The sequence below is a fragment of the Branchiostoma floridae genome, chromosome 13, assembly GCF_000003815.2.
Source record: "Branchiostoma floridae strain S238N-H82 chromosome 13, Bfl_VNyyK, whole genome shotgun sequence".
Lineage (NCBI taxonomy): Eukaryota > Metazoa > Chordata > Leptocardii > Amphioxiformes > Branchiostomatidae > Branchiostoma > Branchiostoma floridae.
In genome coordinates, this window is record NC_049991.1 from 8,741,692 (window position 1) to 8,764,620 (window position 22,929).

A 22,929-nucleotide genomic window follows, 5' to 3' on the forward strand; every position below is an offset into this window, starting at 1 on the left:
TGATCAGTGACTTCAGAGCAAGCCTATACAAGCAACAACATCAAGTATCAAAGCCTGGGTACATTTTGATTAAACGAATCTTTTATATATTAGTCAAAACACGCCCCAATGAAAACGAATCTATCATATTTTCGTTAAAAACTGCAATGTATAAAAATGGTGACGTGCCAGTGTATCAAATGTAACTACATTTGTTGTTTTTGTATTTAATTATGTATGCTGTTATCAACTTATCGCTTTGTATTTGTATACATATATGAATGGTCATAATTGAGAAAATATTACAAATTCACTATTTGATTGGTATGCTTGATTTAATTGACGTATCAGTATAGCAATGTATCTCACTCATTGATGGCAAACAGGTAGATGAAGTGCGGTTGCATCAGACGGAGAATCGGGTGGGCCGGCGCGAGGTTCTGGAAGGCCGTCAGTGCGAGAGCCTCAACCAGCAGATGGGTAAATCCTGTGTAGAGCACAAAGGTTCATGTTACATTTACTAGTATTATAATTCTTTCCTAGATATAACAAAAATGTATGACTGTATCCTACAGGGTGCATGCGCATGAAGCATTTGCTGTCCGTCATGTTCATCAATTTGGTTAAACCAAGTAGATTTGAATCTGTAGCTGCAGATGTGATTACAATCACATAATTGTTAGTCTCCAAGTAGACCCTACAGTGCCATAAGATAGTATCAGAGCCCGTTTGACTCCTTTGGCCGGCTATACTCTTTGGCCAGCTTTGATTCTATCTTATGGCACCGTAGGGTCTGCTTGGAGACTAATATTTGTGATATCAAACGCATACGCTATTTTACGTAAAGAGTTATTCACATTTCTCGAATCAAGCACAACAGATTTCAAGAGACTCGATGCTAGAGACAGATTTGTATATATATATATATATTTAGAAGTCACAATATAATGCAAAAATGTAATTGTAGTATGTCAAGGACTGCTTTGTTATTAGAAAGAATACCGAAACTAATGATTACCCTACTCCATTGTATAAGTTAGACCTTATTATGTTAATTAGGATGCTTTATTCTATGCCCCAATTCTGTACCTTGTGTAGTAGTTGTTGCCATAAATTGCACCGTGTACACTTGTCGTGCAAGTTCTCTCTGTGTCTGCGTTTAATATCTATTGAATTCTTAGAAAGTGCTATTCCAGTTTAACCAATTTCAACCAGCGTTTCGGCTGTGGCATCACGCGCCTTTAGTACGCATCATTACCACAGAATTTTTAATACACATAATCTAATTAAGAATGGATTTTTCACCATTGTATTTCTTTGGTATTGCAATGGACGAAGTTAAGAATTGTATGGTGTGAAACTCATCTCACCCAGATGGACCACGGCCTCGTGGTAATTCCCGTCTGCACAGTTGAACCACATCTTCGCCATCAGCCAAGTGTAGGGTGGGTCATCCGGCAGGAATACCTACAATTGGACGGATTAGACTAAGTAATTATATGATTTAATTTTTCTTTCAAACGTTAGTTCGACTGTGGTACATAGAAGATAAAAGAAGTGAATAGCACATGTGTACAGAAGGTATACGTCTTTTCTAACAACTGCAAACAAGGGATGATAAGATTGGGATATACAATTCACACGCAACAAGATTGGCAATGGAAAACATACATTGCCATGGCGACGGTGGGTGTTGTAGGGTTTTTTGACCAAAGCAAAATGTGGAAATAGCATTGGAACAGGTTTGGCAGGTAGGTGCGCGTGCATAGACCGGAACTTCCCTGTCGCACTAACCCTGGCACCTAGCCACCTGTAACACAAGCCTACAGCCAGCAGAAATGTACTATGGTCTGCCAGTAACCTAAACCTACAGCCAGCACTACAGTGTATACACTATAGTGGAGAATAAAAAAGGAAGAACCAAATGTTTTCAGCACTTCAGTCCTTAAATGACTTTCTTGCACCTAATCCACATGGCTGTCCTACTTCGTAATATTCCAGTCCTTGGAATAACTTGACGGTTGAATTTTCCACACAATGGACGTCCTCACCACCCACAGCAATAACAGTCGATGCACGAACCTCCCCCTGGCTTTTACCTCCGTCACAGACACAGAGAAGCATCCTCTAGCTGCCCCACTAAATCACCCTCTGCCTTGAAGGTCTGATGCAAGTATAAAGAATCCTCTTCTTCACAATATAGACTACAGCTCTGTCCCTGTACACCACGACTGGACGATCCCAAAATCTCTGCAGTTGCATTACTACCGAGGTTCTGGATTTTCGGAGATTTTAGGCTACTGTTTTCAGTGTTACACCAGGAACCTTCCATATGAAAGAGTAACCTCCTTGTCCTGCCGAAGTTCTCAAGGGACGCATCATGTCCCACATTCCACCAAGGGACCCAGCATGTCCCACATTCCACATTCCACCAAGGAAGCCAGCATGTCCCACATTCCACCAAGGTGTTGGAGAGGCAGTGTTGGCATTCCAGTGAAGGTGGCAATGTTGGAATTCCAGTGGCAATGTTTGAGTTCCAGTGAAGGAGGCAATGTTGGGCAGTGCCATTGGAATGTGCCCCCAAAAGCCAAACATAGCAGGGTTTGAAACATTTCTCAGTATCTGTACAAGATTATATCATATGCTGGCTGGATGTTGTTGGGTGCATGGCTGGCTTGCCCACCATCCATACATGTCCTTGTACTTTTGCGTGTAACCAAAAACGTATTTTGAACACTGTGTATGTATGTGTGTGTGTGTGTGTGTGTGTGTGTGTGTGTGTGTGTGTGTGCGTGCGTGTGTGTGTGTATGTGTGTGAGTGTCTGTGTGAGAGACAGAGGGTGTGTGTTTGTGACCTTGACATACCTTTAGTATATGCCATGAAAATTACCAGTGTGTGACCTTGATACACCTTTAGTATATGCCATAAAAATTACCAGTGTGTGACCTTGATATGAATGTACCTTTGTATATGCCATGAAAATAACCAGTGTGTGACCTTGATATACCTTTAGTATATACCATGAAAATTACCAGTGTGACCTTGATATACCTTTATTATATACCATGAAAATTACCAGTGTGTGACCTTGATATACCTTTAGTATATGCCGTGAAAATTACCAGTGTGTGACCTTGATACACCTTTAGTATATGACATGAAAATTACCAGTGTGTGACCTTGATACACCTTTAGTATATGACATGAAAATTACCAGTGTGTGACCTTGATATACCTTTATAGTCATCGTCATCGTCATCCGCTCGTGGCCGAGCATTGAAGTTCATGTCAGGTATATATACCTTTAGTACATGTATATGCCATGAAAATTACATTCGGCTCTGAATATAATTACCATTTGCCATCATTCAAGATTATGACCTTAATATGTAACATTTCCTGTCTACCTATGGTATATGGCTAACCCTATCAGTTGACCTGAGCTAACCCAACCATCCCCCTGATCCCATCTTCCTATCAGTTGACATGAGCTGAACCAACCATCCCCCTGATCCAAGCTTCCTAGGACATGAAACAAATTCCATTTCACATTCATCAAGGCTAACATTCCATACATGCATGTGTACATGCCAGGATAACATTCCATACATGCCTGTGAACATGCCAGACTAACATTCCATACATGACTGTGGAAACATGCCTAGCATGCCTGTGGAAACATGCCTGTGCAATTCCTAGAATTTTTGCAGACTGAACATAATATATACCATTCGGCTTGCCCCTGAGGCGTCGCCAAAAAGTACATGTGCACGCACGTGAGAAGGGCTCGCCCTCCTAAAACACAGCGCTGTTATGCCCCAACCCGTGCCTGCCCCATTCCGTGCCCAATTCAGGCACGGAACGGGGCACAGCCCGTCTGCCCAGGTCTGTGCCCAGAAACGCTGTCAATCACTATGACTGACAGGGTAGTGATAACTAATCATTCACGCCCATGTTTTCAAATAAGGCTTGATCTTGCGAGATCTTGCGAGATTTTGTTTCGAGACTCTAAGTCTGTAACTGCTCCAAGACGAGCGTGAATTACGTTGATTCTTATTCATCACAGTGCCCCGAAAAACAAAGATGGCGGGGTTGCAAGAAAAAAAGCACATTGGACAGACCCCTCCCCTAAAAACACTAAGCTCCGCCCCAAAGCACAGTATGGGACACGGTCCCCTGTGTGCCCAGAACTGTGCGCGATTGGGCACGATACGGGGCAGTCCCCGTGTGTCCCAAACCGTGCTTTTGTCCCAGGCACGGTTTGGGGCACGTGGGGACTGCCCCAAACCGTGCCTAGGCACGGTTTGGGGCAAGGCACTGTTCGGGGCGCAACAGCGCTCTTCAACAAGTACACGTTAGGCACGACCAAAACGAGTAGTTTCACTAGATACGATACAAGTCGCCTATCTCAATGAGATTCTGAGCTAGAGCTCATTTTGAAAAATGACCCGTTCAGGACGCAACATTCCAAGAAGGCTTCTGATTGAGAATTTAGCAAAAAGGCTCACCGGGTTCTGCTCTTGTTCGTTAGGATACAGCTGGATGGCCACGGGAACCAGGTCACCGCTGTCACGGACAAAGAACAGTGCATAGGGAGCACACATCTGTTGGGTGGGGGTAAAGGTTTAGATTCTGAAAATATCGATTTTTATTTCAAGTTATGGGATCGTTACTTCACTTTTCTTTTTAGTTTAGTCTGACGCATCTGGGGTGATGTACAAACGAGACAAAAAGGCTGGACTTACAGGTCTGTTGATTGCAAATGATGCTATCTTCATGTCGGTGTGGTCCACAATGTACAGACGCCTCTTCTTAATCGCTCCATCCAGACTCAGGCCTTGCAGGAAAGGTTTGACCATCTTCGACGTCACGCCAAAACTGTGGAACAAGAGATAGAGACAAAGGCATACTAAGTACTGGGGTGTAGAAAGCTAAGTACTAGTACCCAGTACTTGGCTGATAGACCGAATGAGCACATTATTCCAGTGATTAGGCCGATGTCATTGTACTCCAGAAATATACGTATAGTGTGGGGAAAATTCCGCAATTGTTAAGCTACAATGTTGTCCATAACATACTTTTTCCTCAAACGGCGCTTATCCATCGCGTTGAATAACTCTATGTTAAACAGTGTTATATATTAACCTAATAATGAGAACTAGCAGACGAATGTATGAAACTTGAGCCACGATCCATTGAATGCAAATGAAGTACACCAACATGGCGGTCAGCCATCACGGGTAATTTGTTAGTTTATTGTATATCTATTACGCATTTGCCAACAATTATTTTGTTACATCCTATAATTAAACCAATGAGTACATATGTACAACTAGAGTTCGGGGACCTCATACCTCCATGAAATATTTATTGCTTTTTTGTGGATGGTATGTATGTTTATAGTCCGTTGTATTTGAGAGTAATGGTTACATAATATAAATGTTATGGGAAAGTAGTGGTGTATTTATTTTATGACACAGAGGATGTCCATCTGATTAGTAATTATCAAAACGTGACACTTAATTGTGTAATGTGCATTTAAGAGGTCGACGGCATATGGTAGCGTGGTGTTCCTTAAGCTTGATGTTTGGCATTAAAAATGTCTAAGGTTGTCAGCATTATTGAGGTTCGACTATGTGCCTCAGAGCTGTGTGGTGGGAGGAAGTTGGGAAACTCAGAAAGAAGAAGGGATGTGGCCAACTTTAGTCAGATGGTGATTTGATTTTCCACCAACATGTCATAACATCAGCTGTTCACACGGTACAAAAACGAGATGCACACTTTCCTCTGACAGCCCTACACCAACTGTAAGATGAATACTTGGCGCCAACCCCGTCTGCTAAAAAACAAGTACCATTGGCCACGAAAGAGACAACTAACAACTGTTACTTATCGTAACAAAATCAGAAGATCTGTATCGCCCATAAAACTTCTGACACCCAACCCAGATGAGAGGACCTAATGGCATTTTAATCACCATGTCACTCAAATCAGCAGTACAGTATGTGAGACATCCATACCTGTTAAGCATTATCGTTAAATGTACCTCAACTTCTTACAATTATACTTACGCTTCACATCTCCATGATATCCTAAGCAGACATAAATAAAACTAATTATCATATTAAAAAAAACTCGGGGTTCCCCAAACAGCTGTCACCTCACCATCTGCTTGGAGCTAAGCCCATTGACAAACACATAAAGCACGATGCCTGTACCAATATATCTCAAATATAGGTGTGATTTCTGATATTATTACATCAATTATAACGACAGATACGCCTCCCAAAATCTCATCGATTCGAGCTTTCATCACACCCCACCAACACAACAAGTATGAAACCAATCCATCCAGCCGTTCTTGAGTAATCATCTACACAGACAGAGATGGGAAATGAGTGAAGACGCTAAATACTCACGCCTTCGGTATCTTCGTACACAAACGAATCGATGTCGGGTTGACTCCAGTGAGACGCTGAGCGCCAAAGTGCTCATCGGTTTTCCAGTTGGCTTTTCCCTTGAGTAAAGTCAAAGGAATCGGAAGACTCAAATCATTAATGTAATCATTAAAGAGGTGATTGATAAATAAGGAAAGTAGGCAGCAGATAGCACGTGATATATCATTATCATTTTTTTGTATGTGCTTTTGGACAGAGGAGGACAATGTGGCACTGCACTCGAGTTAGGAAATTTCGAGTTAATCTTTTCTTTTACCTCCATGTGCACGACCGAAGTCAGGTACCCATTTTTACACCTGGATGAAGTGAGGAAGGTCGTGTTAAGTGCTTTTGAGTTTCCCAAGGGCACAAAGTCGCGGAGCATGGTGGGTATCAAACTCGGGACCTTTTGATTCCGAGTAGAATACTCTACCAGTTACGCCATACACGACGCCACGTGGTACATTATGATAATCTTGCGAGAGGGTCACGTGACCGTCTCGCGAGATTTTCTTACTTTCGGGATTTTGCCCTCTGGGAAGGCCTCGTTGATGTCCTCGAATGCTTTCCACCGTCCGTCCTCGATGATGAGTCCGAGATCTTTGATGCCGAGTGTGAGTGCAGTCGAAACCAGGTCATCCTGTAATTGTGTCCACACAGACAAATGACAATAAACAATCCAATGAAATAAGAAAAGAAGTTAAAGAACAATGATGATCCTATGAAGCCGAGGTCAGTAAATCAAAGATCCACCTGGAGCCTCTTCTCCTCCAGGACATTGAAATTGCACATGTATGATGATAAAAATTTATTATTATGATACACACCTCATAAGGCTACATGTCTATTTTCATTTCTGAACTTTAACATCAAACTTTGCTATGATGCATTTACAACAGCACACAAATTTGTGATTGGACATAACGTTATACATAAATAACATATGGTCCTAGCTTGAAATAACGATTTAGACACATTTGTACCTTCTGTCGGGATGAAAACTCGTCCTCCGGCGGTAGTAGTCTCAACTGAATGCGTGAAACATAGTGAAAAACTTGAACACCAACGCTCAGTAAATAGTGACTTAAAATTTGGAGATTATCGCATACCCAACACAACAGATACATCCACACGGTTATGATTATCTATGTTGTGTAGATGGACTTAAATTTTTCCCATTAATACAAAATGATATGTATGCAATAAACATGTCGTGAAATCCATGCTTCCCTTCCTGACTTATCCTGTTTAAACTTGGAATAAAAATTTCAAAGACAATCCAAAGCCGTTAGAGAGCCAAGGCCAATTCCGTTTCTTTTAGATGTCACTGAAACATCGTGACCAAACGTGTAACATGTGAATACCTGGATACCAAAACAGGAAGTTATAGTGCAGTACCGTAGAAAGCCACCATATGTAGGACCCATGAAAGAACTTGTTCTACCCACACGGTCCATCAGTAGCTTCTCATGTTATGTTGCTGAACCACAAACACAGTTACAAGCAAACAAACGTTACCACTGAAGGCCCTTAAGGTGGTATCTCACTGCACTTGGGGCACCGGTGCGGCACTGCGAGGTTCGAAAGATTACTCAACGAATTACGTATACGTACAGAGATAAAGAACGAATTTTCTTACGTTTTGTGTATTCTGTTGTCTTCTAAGTCATAAGTTTACGTATTACGCAATATCTAGATAATAAAAAGTCTGCGAAAATAACACAGCAGTGTCGCGGTGAACGAACCCCGCAGTACCACATCGGTGCCCCAAGTGCAGTGAGACCTTGAGCAACGCCAAACCAAGCAGATTTACAAAATGGACCTCTGATGATCATGCGACCAATACCGGCCTCTTATTGGCCGGATTCTTAGTTTTTATTGGCAACTCAGAACGGTCTATGATCGTACCATTGGCAGTAAGCCCTTATCCGGATGTGGATTGAATGAGGCGTAACGTTGCCTCATCTGCAGCAGCTCCCTCTCGCGAATGTCTGGGTGACTGTCGTACTGTGGAAGTATTGCACCGCCAAGGGGCACCCAGACTCTTTCACCTGCAAATGGCGACATGTCACTATTTTTTCACACCGAAAAGCAGTTACTCAAGCAACTGGATATGATTTTGGAAACGGTCAGACGTTTCAGATAATATCCACTATCTTAACTAGCCAGTGACACTCTCTGAAACGTCTGACCGTTTCCATTTAAATGAGTAACTGCTTTTCGGCATATCTTATGTCTAATATCTTCATCGAAGTGTCAATTGTTTACATTGCAAAAAAGAAGAACAAACCAAACAAGAGCTTTTAAAAAAAGCTTGCTGCAAGCCGCAAAATGCAACAAAAAAAGGTTTAGACCGCGGCAGCTCCCTAACAAGTGAACACACGGTCAACATTCGAAATGAAGAGTGTAATTCTTCACTAACATACCCCGGCTTGTGCTGCCCATTGGATCAAACATCTGCCCTCACAAAGACCTACGTTATTTCTTATTTGAGCCACTGACCTGCCTTAATCCATCGGTCGACAGGAAACTCAAACGTTGGGCCGTTTTCTTCCGGCCGTAGCTTGACAGAGACGGACTGACAATACCAGTCGTCGCATCGGGCGACCTCAGTACGCCACACCTCCAGTTCTTGGATGGGGGGCCTGACGTCAATGTGATCCTCAGTGAATCTGGAGTAAGGTAAAACAGTCATCCTCAATTGAGGAGTAGTAGGACTTTTTAGCAACGCAGCCGAAGGCCAGTCTAAAGGTGGGGTCACACCTGCATATACATTTAAGTCCGTATAAGGCGCGCATGGGAGTTTTTGCCTCCACCAGGCTCCACAGGTTGTTGTAAAAATAGTAGAAATTGGACAAACGTAAACAGGTAATATGTCAGACGAGTCAGCTGGGTCGCTAACCATACTTCTCGGTCAGCTAACTTATCTGGCATGTTATGTATCTATATTTGTCCAATTTGGACTATTTGTAAAGGTGGGGTCACACATGCGTATATATTCAAGTCCGTTTGAGGTGCGTATGGAGCTCTTAGTCTCTACTAGGCTCCACAGGTCGCGGGAAAAATAGTACAAATTGGACAAATATAGATACATAACATGATGAGTTAGCTGACCAAGAAGTATGGTTAGCGACCAAGCTAACTCGTCTGACATGTTACCTGTTTACGTGTGTCCAATTTCTACTATTTTTACAACAACCTGTGGAGGCTGATGGAGGCAAAAACTCCCATGCGCGAATCAAACGGACTTAGATATATACGCAGGTGTGCCCCAACCTTTAGGTTGAGACTGCCACCAGCCTTCACGATAGTCCTGCAGACAAGTAATGTATCGCTTGAAGGCGCTTTTTTTTCATCAAGCATTGCGAGATTCAAGAACAGGTGTTACTACACCGTGCACTTCCAATCATCGGGTACTTGCCACCATGCAGTCAATCACAAACTACCATCTCCCACCATTACATTCACACCATCAATTGAGGCTGCGTTGCCAGCTATTTTAAAAAGCATTTCTTGTTTTAATAATGTCTAGTATCAAAGCAACATGGACTACGTGTTCAGCCAAGAAAACCGAAACAACCAAACTATGTGTTGAGCTGAAAACTTTGACCAGGTTAAGAAGTTGTGACTCTTCTCAGAGCTCAGAATCTTTCTGCGACAAAAACGTTCAATATGACATACAAATGTAAAAAATATAGCTATTTATTTATTTCTGTTTTCTTTATACAAAGTGAACACACTACTTGCTCAGCGCACTGCTTTCTAGGCGTGCCCTGTACAGAATAACATACACAGAATAGCATAAATAAGACGTAAGATAGACCAAACAATCAACAAACCAAAGTAAAAATATATACACAACCGTGAACCAGAGATCGTAAATCGTCAATATCACAATTAAGTGTGTTGGGTCATGTCAAGAGGTCAAAGAACAGCAGTGGTGTCTTAGCACTTTCTTGACGAACGCTCTATCTGTCACACTCTGCCATCGAAAATATGTTGAAAACGGAAATATTACACTTACTCCATGTCACTGCCCCTTAACAGCAGGTTTAGATCTAGATGGATATCACGTGATCTCTTTCCTTCGCTGTCAATCAGAGCGATGTAGATGTTTGCGATCGCTCCAGCACCTTGGTAGTTCCCAGTCTTTACTTTCACAAGCGCCGAGTGCCTGTCCTATTGGCGGTACGTCAAAAACAGTTGTAAACAGTTGCCTCAAAAACGTTCATATGTACGATCTAAGACCTAAAATGCTAACATGTTGCGGTATTCTTTTAATTGTCATCAATGTCGTGTTTTATCAACAAAATTAGTGTCACAACATTTTCAAGTACATGATACAGTAGAAGCTGTTTAATTGCACAACTCATTTGCCAGCAATGTTTGTGCAATTATCCGGATGGACCGCACCACGTACCACGGGACTTGGGATTCCGTGCAATTAGCAGAAGTGTGCGGTTATCCGTTGTGCAATTAATTGGCTTCTACTGTATGCTAGGGTGGTTGATTGAACTGGAGAATTTGTGTCCTTAAAAAACCCCTGCCTTCTATTTAATATTTAATATATCAACGTTGACAGCATAAGATTTATCTCACCTGTACCTCGAACCCACAACACGCCGCACCCATGGTTGCTAGGTCTGTCGCTAGGTTGAGCCTGTAAAACAACAATACCTATTCCTCCGTAAATAGTTTCTTCATGTTGGTGAATCAAATGGTGCTAACTGAACTTAGCACCGATAAAAACTTTTCATTATCCACTGATAAAGGCGATTCGTTGAAACGTCTGCAGAAGAATAAAAGAGGGTTGTTTAACGAAGAACAATGTTCTTACAATTTCTATTAGGTAAGATTATAACGGGACCGCGTGGCGCAGTGGCAGCATTTGCGGCTCGAGACCGAGAGGTTGCAGGTTCGAATCCAGCTGCCGTGTCACCGATCTTGTGCCCTTGGGAAAGGCAGTTTACACGACTTTCCTCACTTAACTCAGGTGTAAATGAGTCATTTACTCAGGTGTAGTGAGGAAAGTCGTGTACATTTACTTAAGTGAGGAAAGTCGTGTAAAATTGAGTATCTAGCTGCGGCTAGTGGCGTTGTGTGGCCTTGGTGGCCGAGACAGGCCTTAGGGGCATGTTCGGGCATGAGCGGCACCCGCCATGACACACGAGTCGGGGGTAGGATTACATCCTTGGTCGGAAGTCCTCCTAGGAGACGGATACTCCAAACAACAAACCTGCATCTGCTGGAGCCGCCTCACACCTTGCATACAGTTGCCCCTGTGAAACTTAGTGCTCCAGTAGACGAGAGGGTGGAGAAGGAATTGCACACCCCTCCTTCACCATAAAAAGTCATGTGCAGGTCAGGCAAGCAGGCAAAAAGCCTGTCTGCCTCCTCATCTGTCCAATCGACAGGAGAACCACAAAGAAGATTATAACGGTATTTGAAATGACAATACAGATGTATATATGTTCACAACGATGAGTTCTTCATATCTTATTAAAACAAATAAAAAATGTTGAAAATACAGATACTTATTAAGTGTTTATCAAGGACTAAACACAAACTATGCTCACGACTTACGTTTTACGTGCTGTATGTTTCGTTGTCTTTTGTTGCCTCTATGAAATAGTCATGAGGGCCTTCATCAAATATTCATGGTTATATTTTCAGTAGCGCGCGCGTGCGCGCGCGTGTGTGTGAACAAAATAACTCAAGGACGGCTGGGTGAATTGGCTTCATAGCTTAAAAATGTTGTGCAAAATGAAATACTAATCATGCCAAATTTGAGCACATTTGCATAATCAATGAGAATATTCTATTGCAGCAGTTTTTTTCAATGTATCTCTTGTCATGATATGGTCTTTTGGGTGACAGATAGTTTTTGACGTCAGGACAAAGCCGGACAGGTTTGAACCCCTAACGTTTAATTTTGAAGCTGCAGAGGCGTTTTTGTCAAAAAGGAAATGACTGATTTCTATCATTCTAAGCATACAGGTAGTTTAGGCAAAGATGTTCATAATGATATACATGTTATGCAAGTGAGGACTTAATTTGCATAATTAACGAGGAATTTGTATGATTCCATTGTTTTCCATAACTGGACCTTCAATAAATGTAATAACGTTAAATGTAACGCATGCAATCGATGATAGGTGGAACATAAACAGATACCAAGTATGTAAATGTGGAACTGATTTGCATAATCTATGAAAAAAATGGAAAAACCGCTTAATGATAAATGATGGTGACATGTGTACGTTAGTCAATGATGAACATCACCATGCCTAAATCATGTGAATGTGTTATCCATCTGCATAAAATTTATAAATTCATAAAAGCTCTAAATAATTTATGGAGATGTGAGGTCGCCGAACTCTAGTATTATACATTTCGTTCCTACAAACTGCCCGGCCGAGCTCCGGCCCGGAAATGTGGCCGTCGAATGAGACAAGGGTCACCAGAATGACGGGATATCTCTTTGTCTGAGCTGTAGTTGTGCATCATATATTGTATATATAGCAAGAGACTTCTAAATCGTTCGAGCCTCTATGTGACAAAACGTAACGGGCTGTAGAAAAGTTAAGATAATGTAGATTTAGATAATTTATCCGTCAAACAACGCCAGAGTTGCCCGTGAATCGTACACCCCGTCATTGCGAAGCTTAATTTAATAGAAAAAAATCATAACACGATCCCTTCAGTCTAAGACGTACATTCGAATGTACATGTACCCGCCCAACCAGACTTGAAGTCTCAAAACGTGAAAACGCCAAACTCTTTCGCAGCTCTGACAGTTACAGCTAGCATCTCCACTGTGCCGTTTATAAAAAGCACACATTGGCCTTAACAGCTGTGCAACTTGAAGCAAATTGCATGCAACAAGGCCAAGCCTTTAGATAAATGGGGAAAAAAATTGTTACTGTCTGTTCTAAATCGCGCACAGTCAACAAAATTATCTCTTTTGGCGTATCTTGCTAGCTACAGAATTCGAAAAGACGCCGAAACGTGTTAGACAACGTTGTGAGACAGTATGAAAGACTTTTAAAAGTGCATGTGAACAAGACAGTTACTTACGGGTATGTTTTGTTGTTGACGAAGTCGGTCGTGTCAGCTAACTCTCTCCGACTGTGCAGACGGACTGGACATTCAGCCCACTAATATACCAGTATGTATATATGTAGCGGCCTATAAATAGCGTAAACGTCAATGTGATTTGACCAATCACAATCGTCATATTCAGAAATGTACCGGTTGGCCGCTGATCACGCCACCACTATATCTAATCACACCACCTCTCATATCAACCAAGTGAACATAATGTTTGACAGGTTTGATATTGATGGTGCCCGTACCAGTAGGTGCCAGTGAGCGGTAATTGTGCAATTATCTAGGCAAGGTAAGTCACCTATCTATAGGTCCAAACAATGACAGCTCAACGCCCGGGGTTGTGTGAGGTCGTGTGGCGCAACGGCAGGGTTTTGGGCCCGTAATTCAGAGGTCCCGGGTTCAAATCCATTTACATGCCACCGACTTTGTGCTCTTGCCTGAGAAAGGCACGTTACACCACGCTCCTCACTTCAGTCAGGTGTAAATGAGTCCCTAGCTTCGGTTAGGGCTGTCCCTCGGATAGGACGTTAAATAGGGGTGACAGGTTTGAGGAGAGCCACACCTCAAGCACGTAAAAGAACCAACCGACAGTAATCGGAAAGAGTAGGGGTATTTCCGCTGTGAGTGGACAAAATCAATCTGTCCGGATATACACTTTGAGTAGGTTTACCGGATTTACAATACAAACAACGACCCGTATAAAATAGCGTAACAAACCTTGTAAACACTTTGATAATGATATTGTTCCGAGATCATTTCATGTTACAGTGAAGGTTGCCATTGTCATCATTTAAAATGTTTCCAATTCTTTGTGACTATACGTCCAGAGGATTTGATACTTTGGAAATATTTTGTGCACTATTTCAACTTTCTAGATATTTCCCCGATTGTGTAAATCTTAGGAAATATTCAAGATGTGGAATAGGATACTTCTTTTTACTTACTACTCAATACCATTATTTACCCTTTTCAACCATTTTTGGTAACAACTTGAAAATCTCGAATCAGCACTCCCTCTTAATTCAAACTAATTACGCCAGACAGACAGAGTTCGTTGGCACCCGCAACAGGACAGTGCTGTCTGTGAGTAAATTTGACTGACGTTTGGCCACTGCGTTGCCGCAAGGCAAGAGACACGTGTACCCCCCAAACGCGAGACTGGTCTAACAAGTCAGCTGCTACTGTCAGCTGCCAAATATAGCCACGTACTTCGCGACTGGCATAAGAAGATACAACCCAACCCTGTCTTCCAATACCTGGAACACGTGCAGGAAACAAACTGTGTTCCCGCGAAAATGACCGAGCAAACATGATCTGTGACTGGCGCTAAATGTTACAAACTGGTCCTCCTATAATACCTGGAATTAACCATGGTCTCGAGGAACATGACCAAATAAACGTAACAGTTGAGGTACGTACGTAAGGCATACAAGAAGATACAACTTGTCCCTCTCTTTTTACACCTGCGCGGACACCTAAACATAATATCTCTTAATAACTTGCTGATTCAGCCTACCGAATCGCCAAACAGACTTTACACGTCGCTTTGCGCGTGTCTTGTATGTTTCTTTGGTGATGCGGCTTTTCTCTATCCATTTCCGCTTAGACTCAACTAGAAAGAGGTACGGAAAACGTACCAGGGTCGTTCCGATCAAGGATTTTTTGCCACTGCACAGATGTCAGTCAGAGAGCTAGGCTATCGGAACACATACGTCATGTCTGTTCAAGTCATTTCTGGCACATCCCGAATAGACTTTTTAGTCTGTAGCTGTGTTAAGTATACATAAACTGTCCATTAGTTTTATGCCACGTTACATGTATAGCTCGGCAATTGCATAAAACAATCCCGAAGCATTGAATTAGTCTGTAAACTACGTTCTTTTAGTACTAGTAGCTATATATAGGTGCGTCACCATTGGCCATAAATCAAGGCCTGCTACACACAACCTAAGGCACGGACGGGCCAGGGTCACTCGATGAGTCTTTTAGAAAGAAGCGTATGATATTGGGCTTGTACATAATGTACATTAATCTATATAGCTAGCACCAAAGCCTGTATTACCTCTACGAACTTGATAAGCGAAAGTCACATTTCTAGCGATTATGAAAACTCACATTGTTGAGAAAACCTATAGATAGCGAAGTTTGACCTGAGTACAATTCTGAACTGGCGTATACGCCCACCGCCTGACACAAGGATTTTTACTAGACGCCATTGTAATGAGATATATATAACTACCTTGTGTTGAACAGCACTGGCAGTAGGTGTAGTTGATGATGTTGAACCTTCCGAAGTAGAGGAGTTTCTCCGAAACTGTCCGATCTACGCCAGCCAGGTAGAAATCGTGCACATCCGCGACGTTATACATACAGTGACGAGAGTCTTGACTGACGGTTTTGCCACTGAGATGCCTAAAGGCAAGAAACACGTCCAACGCACAGACTGAATTGCTGTTGTTGTCTGGGTTCCAAATGATCTTTGATGGCCTCTCAACAGCCCAGAGATAGGGCAAGTCAATAATTCAAAGACAAAGAAAAGACACAGATTTAGATCTAGAGACTTGACAGTTTAATGAACGTTTAAAGTGTCTGGAAAAAGCACGAGGTATAACTGGTGGCTCAGCTTAGGTAATTATACATTTATCAATAAAATACTTTGGGTTATTATTTTGTCTACAATAGAACCAGAAAAGGAATTCTGTAGACCAGACTGTCCACGCGTGCTCAAATTACTTACGGGTGCATGAAGTGTATACGAGAACAGTCTGGCTATGATTAGATTTGGCTACGTAATTCTTATTCTAGGAAACTAACAAAAAGTTGAAAATAAACAGAAGGTATACAAAGAAAAACTCTATTGAAACTGTTGTATTAATCTCTAAGTTCTTGCGATGTTAAGGTATAAAAGAAAAAGGTGACAACTAAGACCAGAAGAACATCTGAACATCTTTATTCGAACATTCAGCATCCCTAAGTTTTTATGATTTAAAGAAGCAAACAAAAATGTTATTAAAGAAGTGAGGTGTATACAAGAAAAGTTCGAAGATCGAATTTCATTTCTAATAGTCATCAGTGGCTGAGTTCTTATGTTTCTATTAGAAAAATCGAGGTAACAAACTAACGCTAAATATCTAAATGGCATAATAATTTAGTTTAATCACAATCATCATAATAGTTTTCAAATGTAATGGTCTTGATTAAAGTTAACGTTTAACTTGATATACAGAATAAAGTCCTTTTGAGCCTTCTCAGTCAGACTTCTGTATGCATGGCAGAATTAGTCAACTTCTAAGGCTTGTCTCTTGCATGAATTCTTACATGTTTGGATAAATGAGACTTTTTAGCTGACTTGTACCCACACTCCCCACATATATAGGATTGTTCACCAGTGTGTTTAGCTAGATGATGGTCCAAACTAAATTTCTGTGCGGCAGAATAGTCAGACTGGTCACATTTGTAGGGCTACATGAGTTCTCAAGTGCATGGATAGGGAAGACCTGTGAGCTGCCCTGTATCCACACAGGTAAGGTTTTTCACCAGAGTGTTTAGCTAGATGATGGTCCAAACCGGATTTCTGTACTGCAGAATAGTCACACTGGTGGCACTTGTAGGGCTTCTCTCCTGAATGAGTTCTCATGTGCCGAGATAGGTGAGACTTATGTACTGTCCTGTATCCACACTCACCACACATGAAAGGCTTCTCTTCAATATGTTTTGCTTTGAAATGGTAGTCCAAAGTACATTTATGCACAGCAGAATAGTCACACTGGTCACACTTGTAGGGTTTTTCCCCTGTATGAGTTCTTGCATGTTGGACCAAGGAATACTTTTTAGCTGTCTTGTATCCACAGTCCTCACATTTGTAGGGTTTCTTGTTGGTGTGTTTTGCTAGGTAATGTTGATTCAAAGTGGACCTCTGCACTGCAGAATATTCACATTGGTCACACTTGTAGGGTTTTTCTCCCGTATGAGTTCTCATATGATTGGATAAGGTACACTTTTGAGCGGTTGTGTATCCACACTCCCCACACATGTAGCGTTTCTCTCTGGTATGTTTTGTTCTTGCATGGTAGCCCAACGCAGATTTACTTCTAGCAGAATAGTCACACTGGTCACACTTGTAGGGTTTTTCCCCTGTATGAGTTCTCATATGGTTGGAAAAGTTAGACCTATAAGCAGTCTTGTATGCACACTTCTTACATACGAAGAGTTTCTCTCCAGTGTGTTTAGCTTGATGCTTGTCCAAGTTAGATTTCCTTGCTGCAGTATAGTCACACTTGTCACAATGGTAGGGCTTTAGTCCTGTATGAATTCTCATGTGCAGGACTAACTTAGACTTTACAGCTGCCCTGTACCCACATTCCCCACAAATGAAACGTTTTTCTCCAGTATGTATTGCTTTTAGATGGTAGTCCAATGTAGATTTCTGTGTGGTACAATAGTCACACTGGTCACACTTGTAGGGTTTTTCTCCGGTGTGAGTTCTCATGTGTTTGGATAATCCAGACTTTGCAGCTGTCCTGTATCCACACTCCCCACACATGTAGGGTTTCTCTCCGGAATGTCTTGTCTGATGATAGTTCAAAGTTGATTTTTCTGCTGCAGAATAGTCACACTGGTCACACTTGTAGGGTTTTTCTCCTGTATGAGTTCTCATATGTCTCAACAAATAACTCCTTACAGCCGTCCTGTACCCACAAACTGCACAAGTATACGGTTTGTTATCAGCATGTTTAGGTACATGCTGTTCATAGCTTGGATCTTCCATCTTTGGTTTAATCTATTGGGGAAAAAAGATATGTAAATTATGGAACAAATTGTTATTGAACGAATACTAGCACAATTCTGTGTACAATTCTTAAGGCCACAGCAAGTAAATTTTATGGATAACATCAGCGCGAGCATTAGTTTTCGCCTGATTTCAGAAAAAAAAAACAAGAAATTTTTTTCTTCTACAGGGATGGTCAACATGACGATAAAGTACCAAAGTGAGCAAATACATTGTGTTGTAGCCTGATAATTGAACTTGTAGAAGTGACACTTGTGAGGTACCCAGGACTGCAGTTGTAGAAATGAAACTTATTGGATAGTTGTAAATTTAAAGTGACATCAATATGGAAGCTATGAGTGTGGTTACCAACTTTGTTGGTGATACATGTACCAGTCTACCACACTAGTGTCACTTTTACCACACCAGTACATATTAATGCCTTGTTGACTCTGATACCATGTTTTGTCCCTTTAATTCTTGTTACAACATTCATCACAACTTTATGGTGCCTATTTTTTAAAATGTAGCCATCTTGTTTTTTTTCACCCATCTTGTTTTTTTTCCGCCCTTTCACACTATTTTTGCAGTCTGCAGAGGATGTCATCCATAAAATTTACTTGCTGTGGCCTAACACAAATTTCATGTTTCTGAAGATATTATTTTCTGTATGTTCTTTTCTTTAACTAGAACTGGGTTGGAACTAGTGGAAAGAGAGGATATACACTGAAAGCCTTGGGAAAAATCAATTTGGAAAAGGAGGGGGAATGGAAAATGCTTCGGTCCTCTTTCAGTCATTCAGTGATATACACTATTAACAACACCTTGCATTGCCAACTTGTCCTCCTAGGAGGCGCTGTTGCACCATCATCACAGAATCAAAGCTGTGTGTGAAACTTTTTCACTAATAAAACTGGTACAACTTACACAAACATTAACAAGCACATGAATTAGTGGACCAGATTTTGGACTGATCAGAAAATGAAGTGATTATACTGGCTTGCTTCTTGGTTCCATGTTGTAACAATGAGACCTTCTTGTCTATGTATTTTCTTCAAATGCATGCATTCACATGTTTTGTGGCTTACCAGTCTCAGAAAATGTGGCTTCACAAGAGTGAAGTAGAATAGATCTTATAGTTATTTCTACCAACTTTGTACAGTCAAACTTGGTCTAAGTTATCACAGGCTCTTGTTCTTCCCTTGGACAATCAAAGTGTGGAATGAACTTGAGCCCTAAGTGTGGCGGAGGCAGAGTCCCTGTGAGTTCAATACTGGGATGGGCTTTGCTGCACTGAGCTGACTGTCCATTGTACATTATCTAAATATGTGTGTTGTAACATCACTAAACTACACTTGTCCTACATCTTTGCACATATCCACTTTTTTCTTCATTCCTACCATTTGTTTACAAATGCACTAGTATTGGTCATTGCGCAGCTGCTTATTTATAATCCATTTTGTGGGCTAATCATACTCTCCAAGCAGAGGTTAGGCTCCGGCTGCTTTTTAACGTTTTTTTTAGTCGTTTTTATCGGGCTTTCTATTTTGTCATTTTTCTTGAAGTACACCAGCCAAACAGGTTTTGACACAGCAAGATAAAATACAAAATAGAAAGCCTGATAAAAACGACTAACAAAGAACGTTAAAAAAACAGCCGGAGCCTAACCTCTGCTTGGGGAGTAGGCTAATCAGTACCGAGGATGAGGCAGTTAATGTTGTTTACATGAACAGAACAGTTTTTAAACGCAGGACATGGATACACCACCAAACAGATTCCATCATAGCCTAAATTATTTGTTTTGAGCACGCAATTTTTCACAGACAATCAGGTCCAGGTCTTTAAAGGTTCAGGTCAAGACCTGGACCAACTCCTCTGGACCTGAAATGTTCCTGGACCTAAAATTTCTGTACACAACCGTAATTGTAACCATAAGCTTTAAGAAAAAAAATCAATTTGCAATTTCTGGGTACCATCCAGACAGTAGTTCACTCCTATATTCATTTCTGCTACCAATTGGGAGACCTGTGCACCCAAATAAACCCGCAAGGGGCAACGTTTGGGGGGGGGGGGGGGGGTCCCGGGTTAAGGTGGGCAGGCCGCCTCCTGGCACGGAAGCACTCAACGGTGGTAGCTCTTACTACCGTGCCAGGCAGGGAGCTTCACTCAGGGATTGTACGTGGAAAAAAAGAATATTTGTAGCTCAGTCTTTTCTTGCGTGGACGGGTTAATATCTGAGGTGGTGGCTTCCCTGGGTGCGCCTTTGGGAAGGTTTAAGTTAACTGTGGGTGTTGATATAAATACTGTTATTTACAGGTTTATAAAAAAAGGTGAGGCGGGCGTTCCTCCTCCTTTTGGAGAGAGGGGGCCACTGCAGGTCTGTGAGCATGGCAATAGCACACAATGTTCCAATGAAGCTGGTAATGAACACACTTGATTCTAAACTTCATACCTCAAACCATTGAAGGACTCTTATATGCGTAGTTTAATGTTTACTCTCCAGTCGTGTAGTTGGCAGTTCTGTGGGAAAGCTTTTTGGTGGGTTGGGGTTTTGTGCGCGTTAAAATTTGTGCGTTAAAACTTGCGCGTTAAAAATCTGCGCGTTAAAATATGCAAATTAGCTGGTTCCCTGGGGATTTGAAAACTTTTTGCCGTTTTAAACTTAAAAGCTTGAAGAAGATAACACAAAATGAAATTAAGTATCATATTGTTGCATTCTAGAGTACAAATATCCCTTTCCAGGAGTTTTAATGTGATTTTTAAAGATTAAGTTTTAATGCGCAACAAAGGTTGATATTTGCATGTGAAACAATCTGCTTGAGAAAAGATGAAATGAAGCTTGTAGAATGGAAAAAAACCTCAAGCAGTTATATCTTATGATATAAAGCCCCACACTAGTAATTTTTCCATGTATTTGTGTCTAATTCAAGTGATTTTGAAATCTTCTGGATATGCAAATTAGCCTATTCCCAAGGGACCTAAAAATTAGGGGCTTTTCAAACCAAAAATGTAGGTAACAGATGTAAAATCATATAATGGGGTCACATTTTTCTGCCTAAGAATTTCTCCATGCACAACTTAATCTTTTAACGCGCAGATTTTTAATGCGCGCACAGATTTTTAACGCGCGCGCAGATTTTTAACGTGCAGAAAACCCGTTCCCTTTTTGGTGACGCTCACAGGAAGCATATAACGTGGGGTTACCAGTTTACGATCGAATTATGAAAAATGATTATTGTTCCGAAATGCCTTGGCAGAATTAAATATTTAAGTTTTAACCCATTTGAAGAAACAGTAGTTTGTCTGTTAAAAAAGTGCATGGAAATTTATTTCTTCCCTCCATCTTTGGCTGTGCACCAGCATATAATAATGTACTAGTAGTAGTTGGCACTGAAGAATTGTTCTAGGGTGAGGAATTAACGGTCACTTGAGTCTTTCTCCTTGTAGTTCTCTACCTATAACTTACAAGCACACATATTCAAACACTTGTTGCAAAATATTACGAAAGTGGTAAACAAACAAACCATGGTAAAATTTTTGTGTCTACCCCAACATCTCAGGAGCAGTAGCGCTGTAGTGATGAATGAGGTTGGACCACCGAATTTGCCTCAGTAGAACATCACCCGGACACCATGGGCCTATGATCTTCCATGAAAATTGTGCAATATTCAATTGCAAGGGTTTTAAATGTGAATAAAACATGTATACACATGCAGTTTTATTATTATTGACTAATTTTTGCATGGTGTACCTTGAAATGCAGTCATGTGGCTAACTGACTGTTAATTGGTCCTGCATGTAAACTGGTAACCTTATGTAACAGCGGGGGGTTTAAGTAGCATCAAACTTCAGCCCGACTCGGCTGATCAGCCTTTTCTAGTGCAGTGGTTTCGCTGCTGGGTTGTAATCTGCCACCCCGGGTTCGATCCCGGGTGTCGGCATGTTTGTTTCTTTCTGTTCTTACTCGCCCCTCTGAATTCTTACACTTACGTTAACGTCCTTGCTTCATACAAAGAAGGTCACTCTTGTGTTGTCCCTAAAACAAATGAGACAATAATATGTTTAACTCAAAGAAAACAATGTCACATTCAAAGAAATATACAGATACAGAAAATAACGTTGCAATGAACCTGGTAAATTGAATTTCTACAAGGTCTTGTTCAGCTGTTTTGCAAGACATCGCTCCAAAGGCGTTGCCAAAAAATAATAGTACGTGGCCCAAAATGCATATGCAGAAAACTGCGAACTTTCTGCCATATACCTACACAGATATGCATAACTTGAGCAAACATGGATCTCCAGGTGATGTACAGAAACCTATTGATATCCGAACGAGGTTATTAATCGATATCGTGATATGATATAAAAGAACACAAGGGGCAAACTCTAACTCAGTGGAGAAGGTACACCCTGGCTCCTGGCTTGGCGAAGTTGGAGCATCCGGAAATCCACTTACACACTTCCCATAATTAAGTGCGAGAGGGTTCCGGATATGGATGTTACTTGGATGCTACCACAGTTGCTCAGGGTGCGAAACCATGGTGGAACCAGCTAAAACCTTCAGTACGAGGGCGGAAAAGCATATAAACTAATAAGTTGTCTAGTAAATATAGTACAGTTATCATCTGGGCCGA

The 22,929-nt window shown here is 41.4% G+C and overlaps 1 protein-coding gene across 1 annotated transcript in view; it reads right to left on the reverse strand.

Annotated features, from left to right (window-relative positions):
• The window catches only part of LOC118429445 (allene oxide synthase-lipoxygenase protein-like), a 22,603-nt gene extending 9,009 nt beyond the window's left edge, over nt 1–13,594 (reverse strand). Inside the window, exons 1-13 of the mRNA XM_035839930.1 lie at nt 13,495–13,594; nt 11,017–11,077; nt 10,442–10,596; nt 8,920–9,089; nt 8,326–8,468; nt 7,401–7,445; nt 6,935–7,057; nt 6,400–6,497; nt 4,717–4,858; nt 4,489–4,584; nt 1,350–1,446; nt 349–466; nt 6–23 (exon numbers count right to left, since the gene is read on the reverse strand). Of these exons, the coding sequence (XP_035695823.1) occupies nt 6–23; nt 349–466; nt 1,350–1,446; nt 4,489–4,584; nt 4,717–4,858; nt 6,400–6,497; nt 6,935–7,057; nt 7,401–7,445; nt 8,326–8,468; nt 8,920–9,089; nt 10,442–10,596; nt 11,017–11,049 (1,238 nt within the window). The 5' untranslated portion in view covers nt 11,050–11,077; nt 13,495–13,594. The remainder of the gene's footprint in view (nt 1–5; nt 24–348; nt 467–1,349; nt 1,447–4,488; nt 4,585–4,716; nt 4,859–6,399; nt 6,498–6,934; nt 7,058–7,400; nt 7,446–8,325; nt 8,469–8,919; nt 9,090–10,441; nt 10,597–11,016; nt 11,078–13,494) is intronic.
• Nucleotides 13,595–22,929: the final 9,335 nt, after the last annotated feature.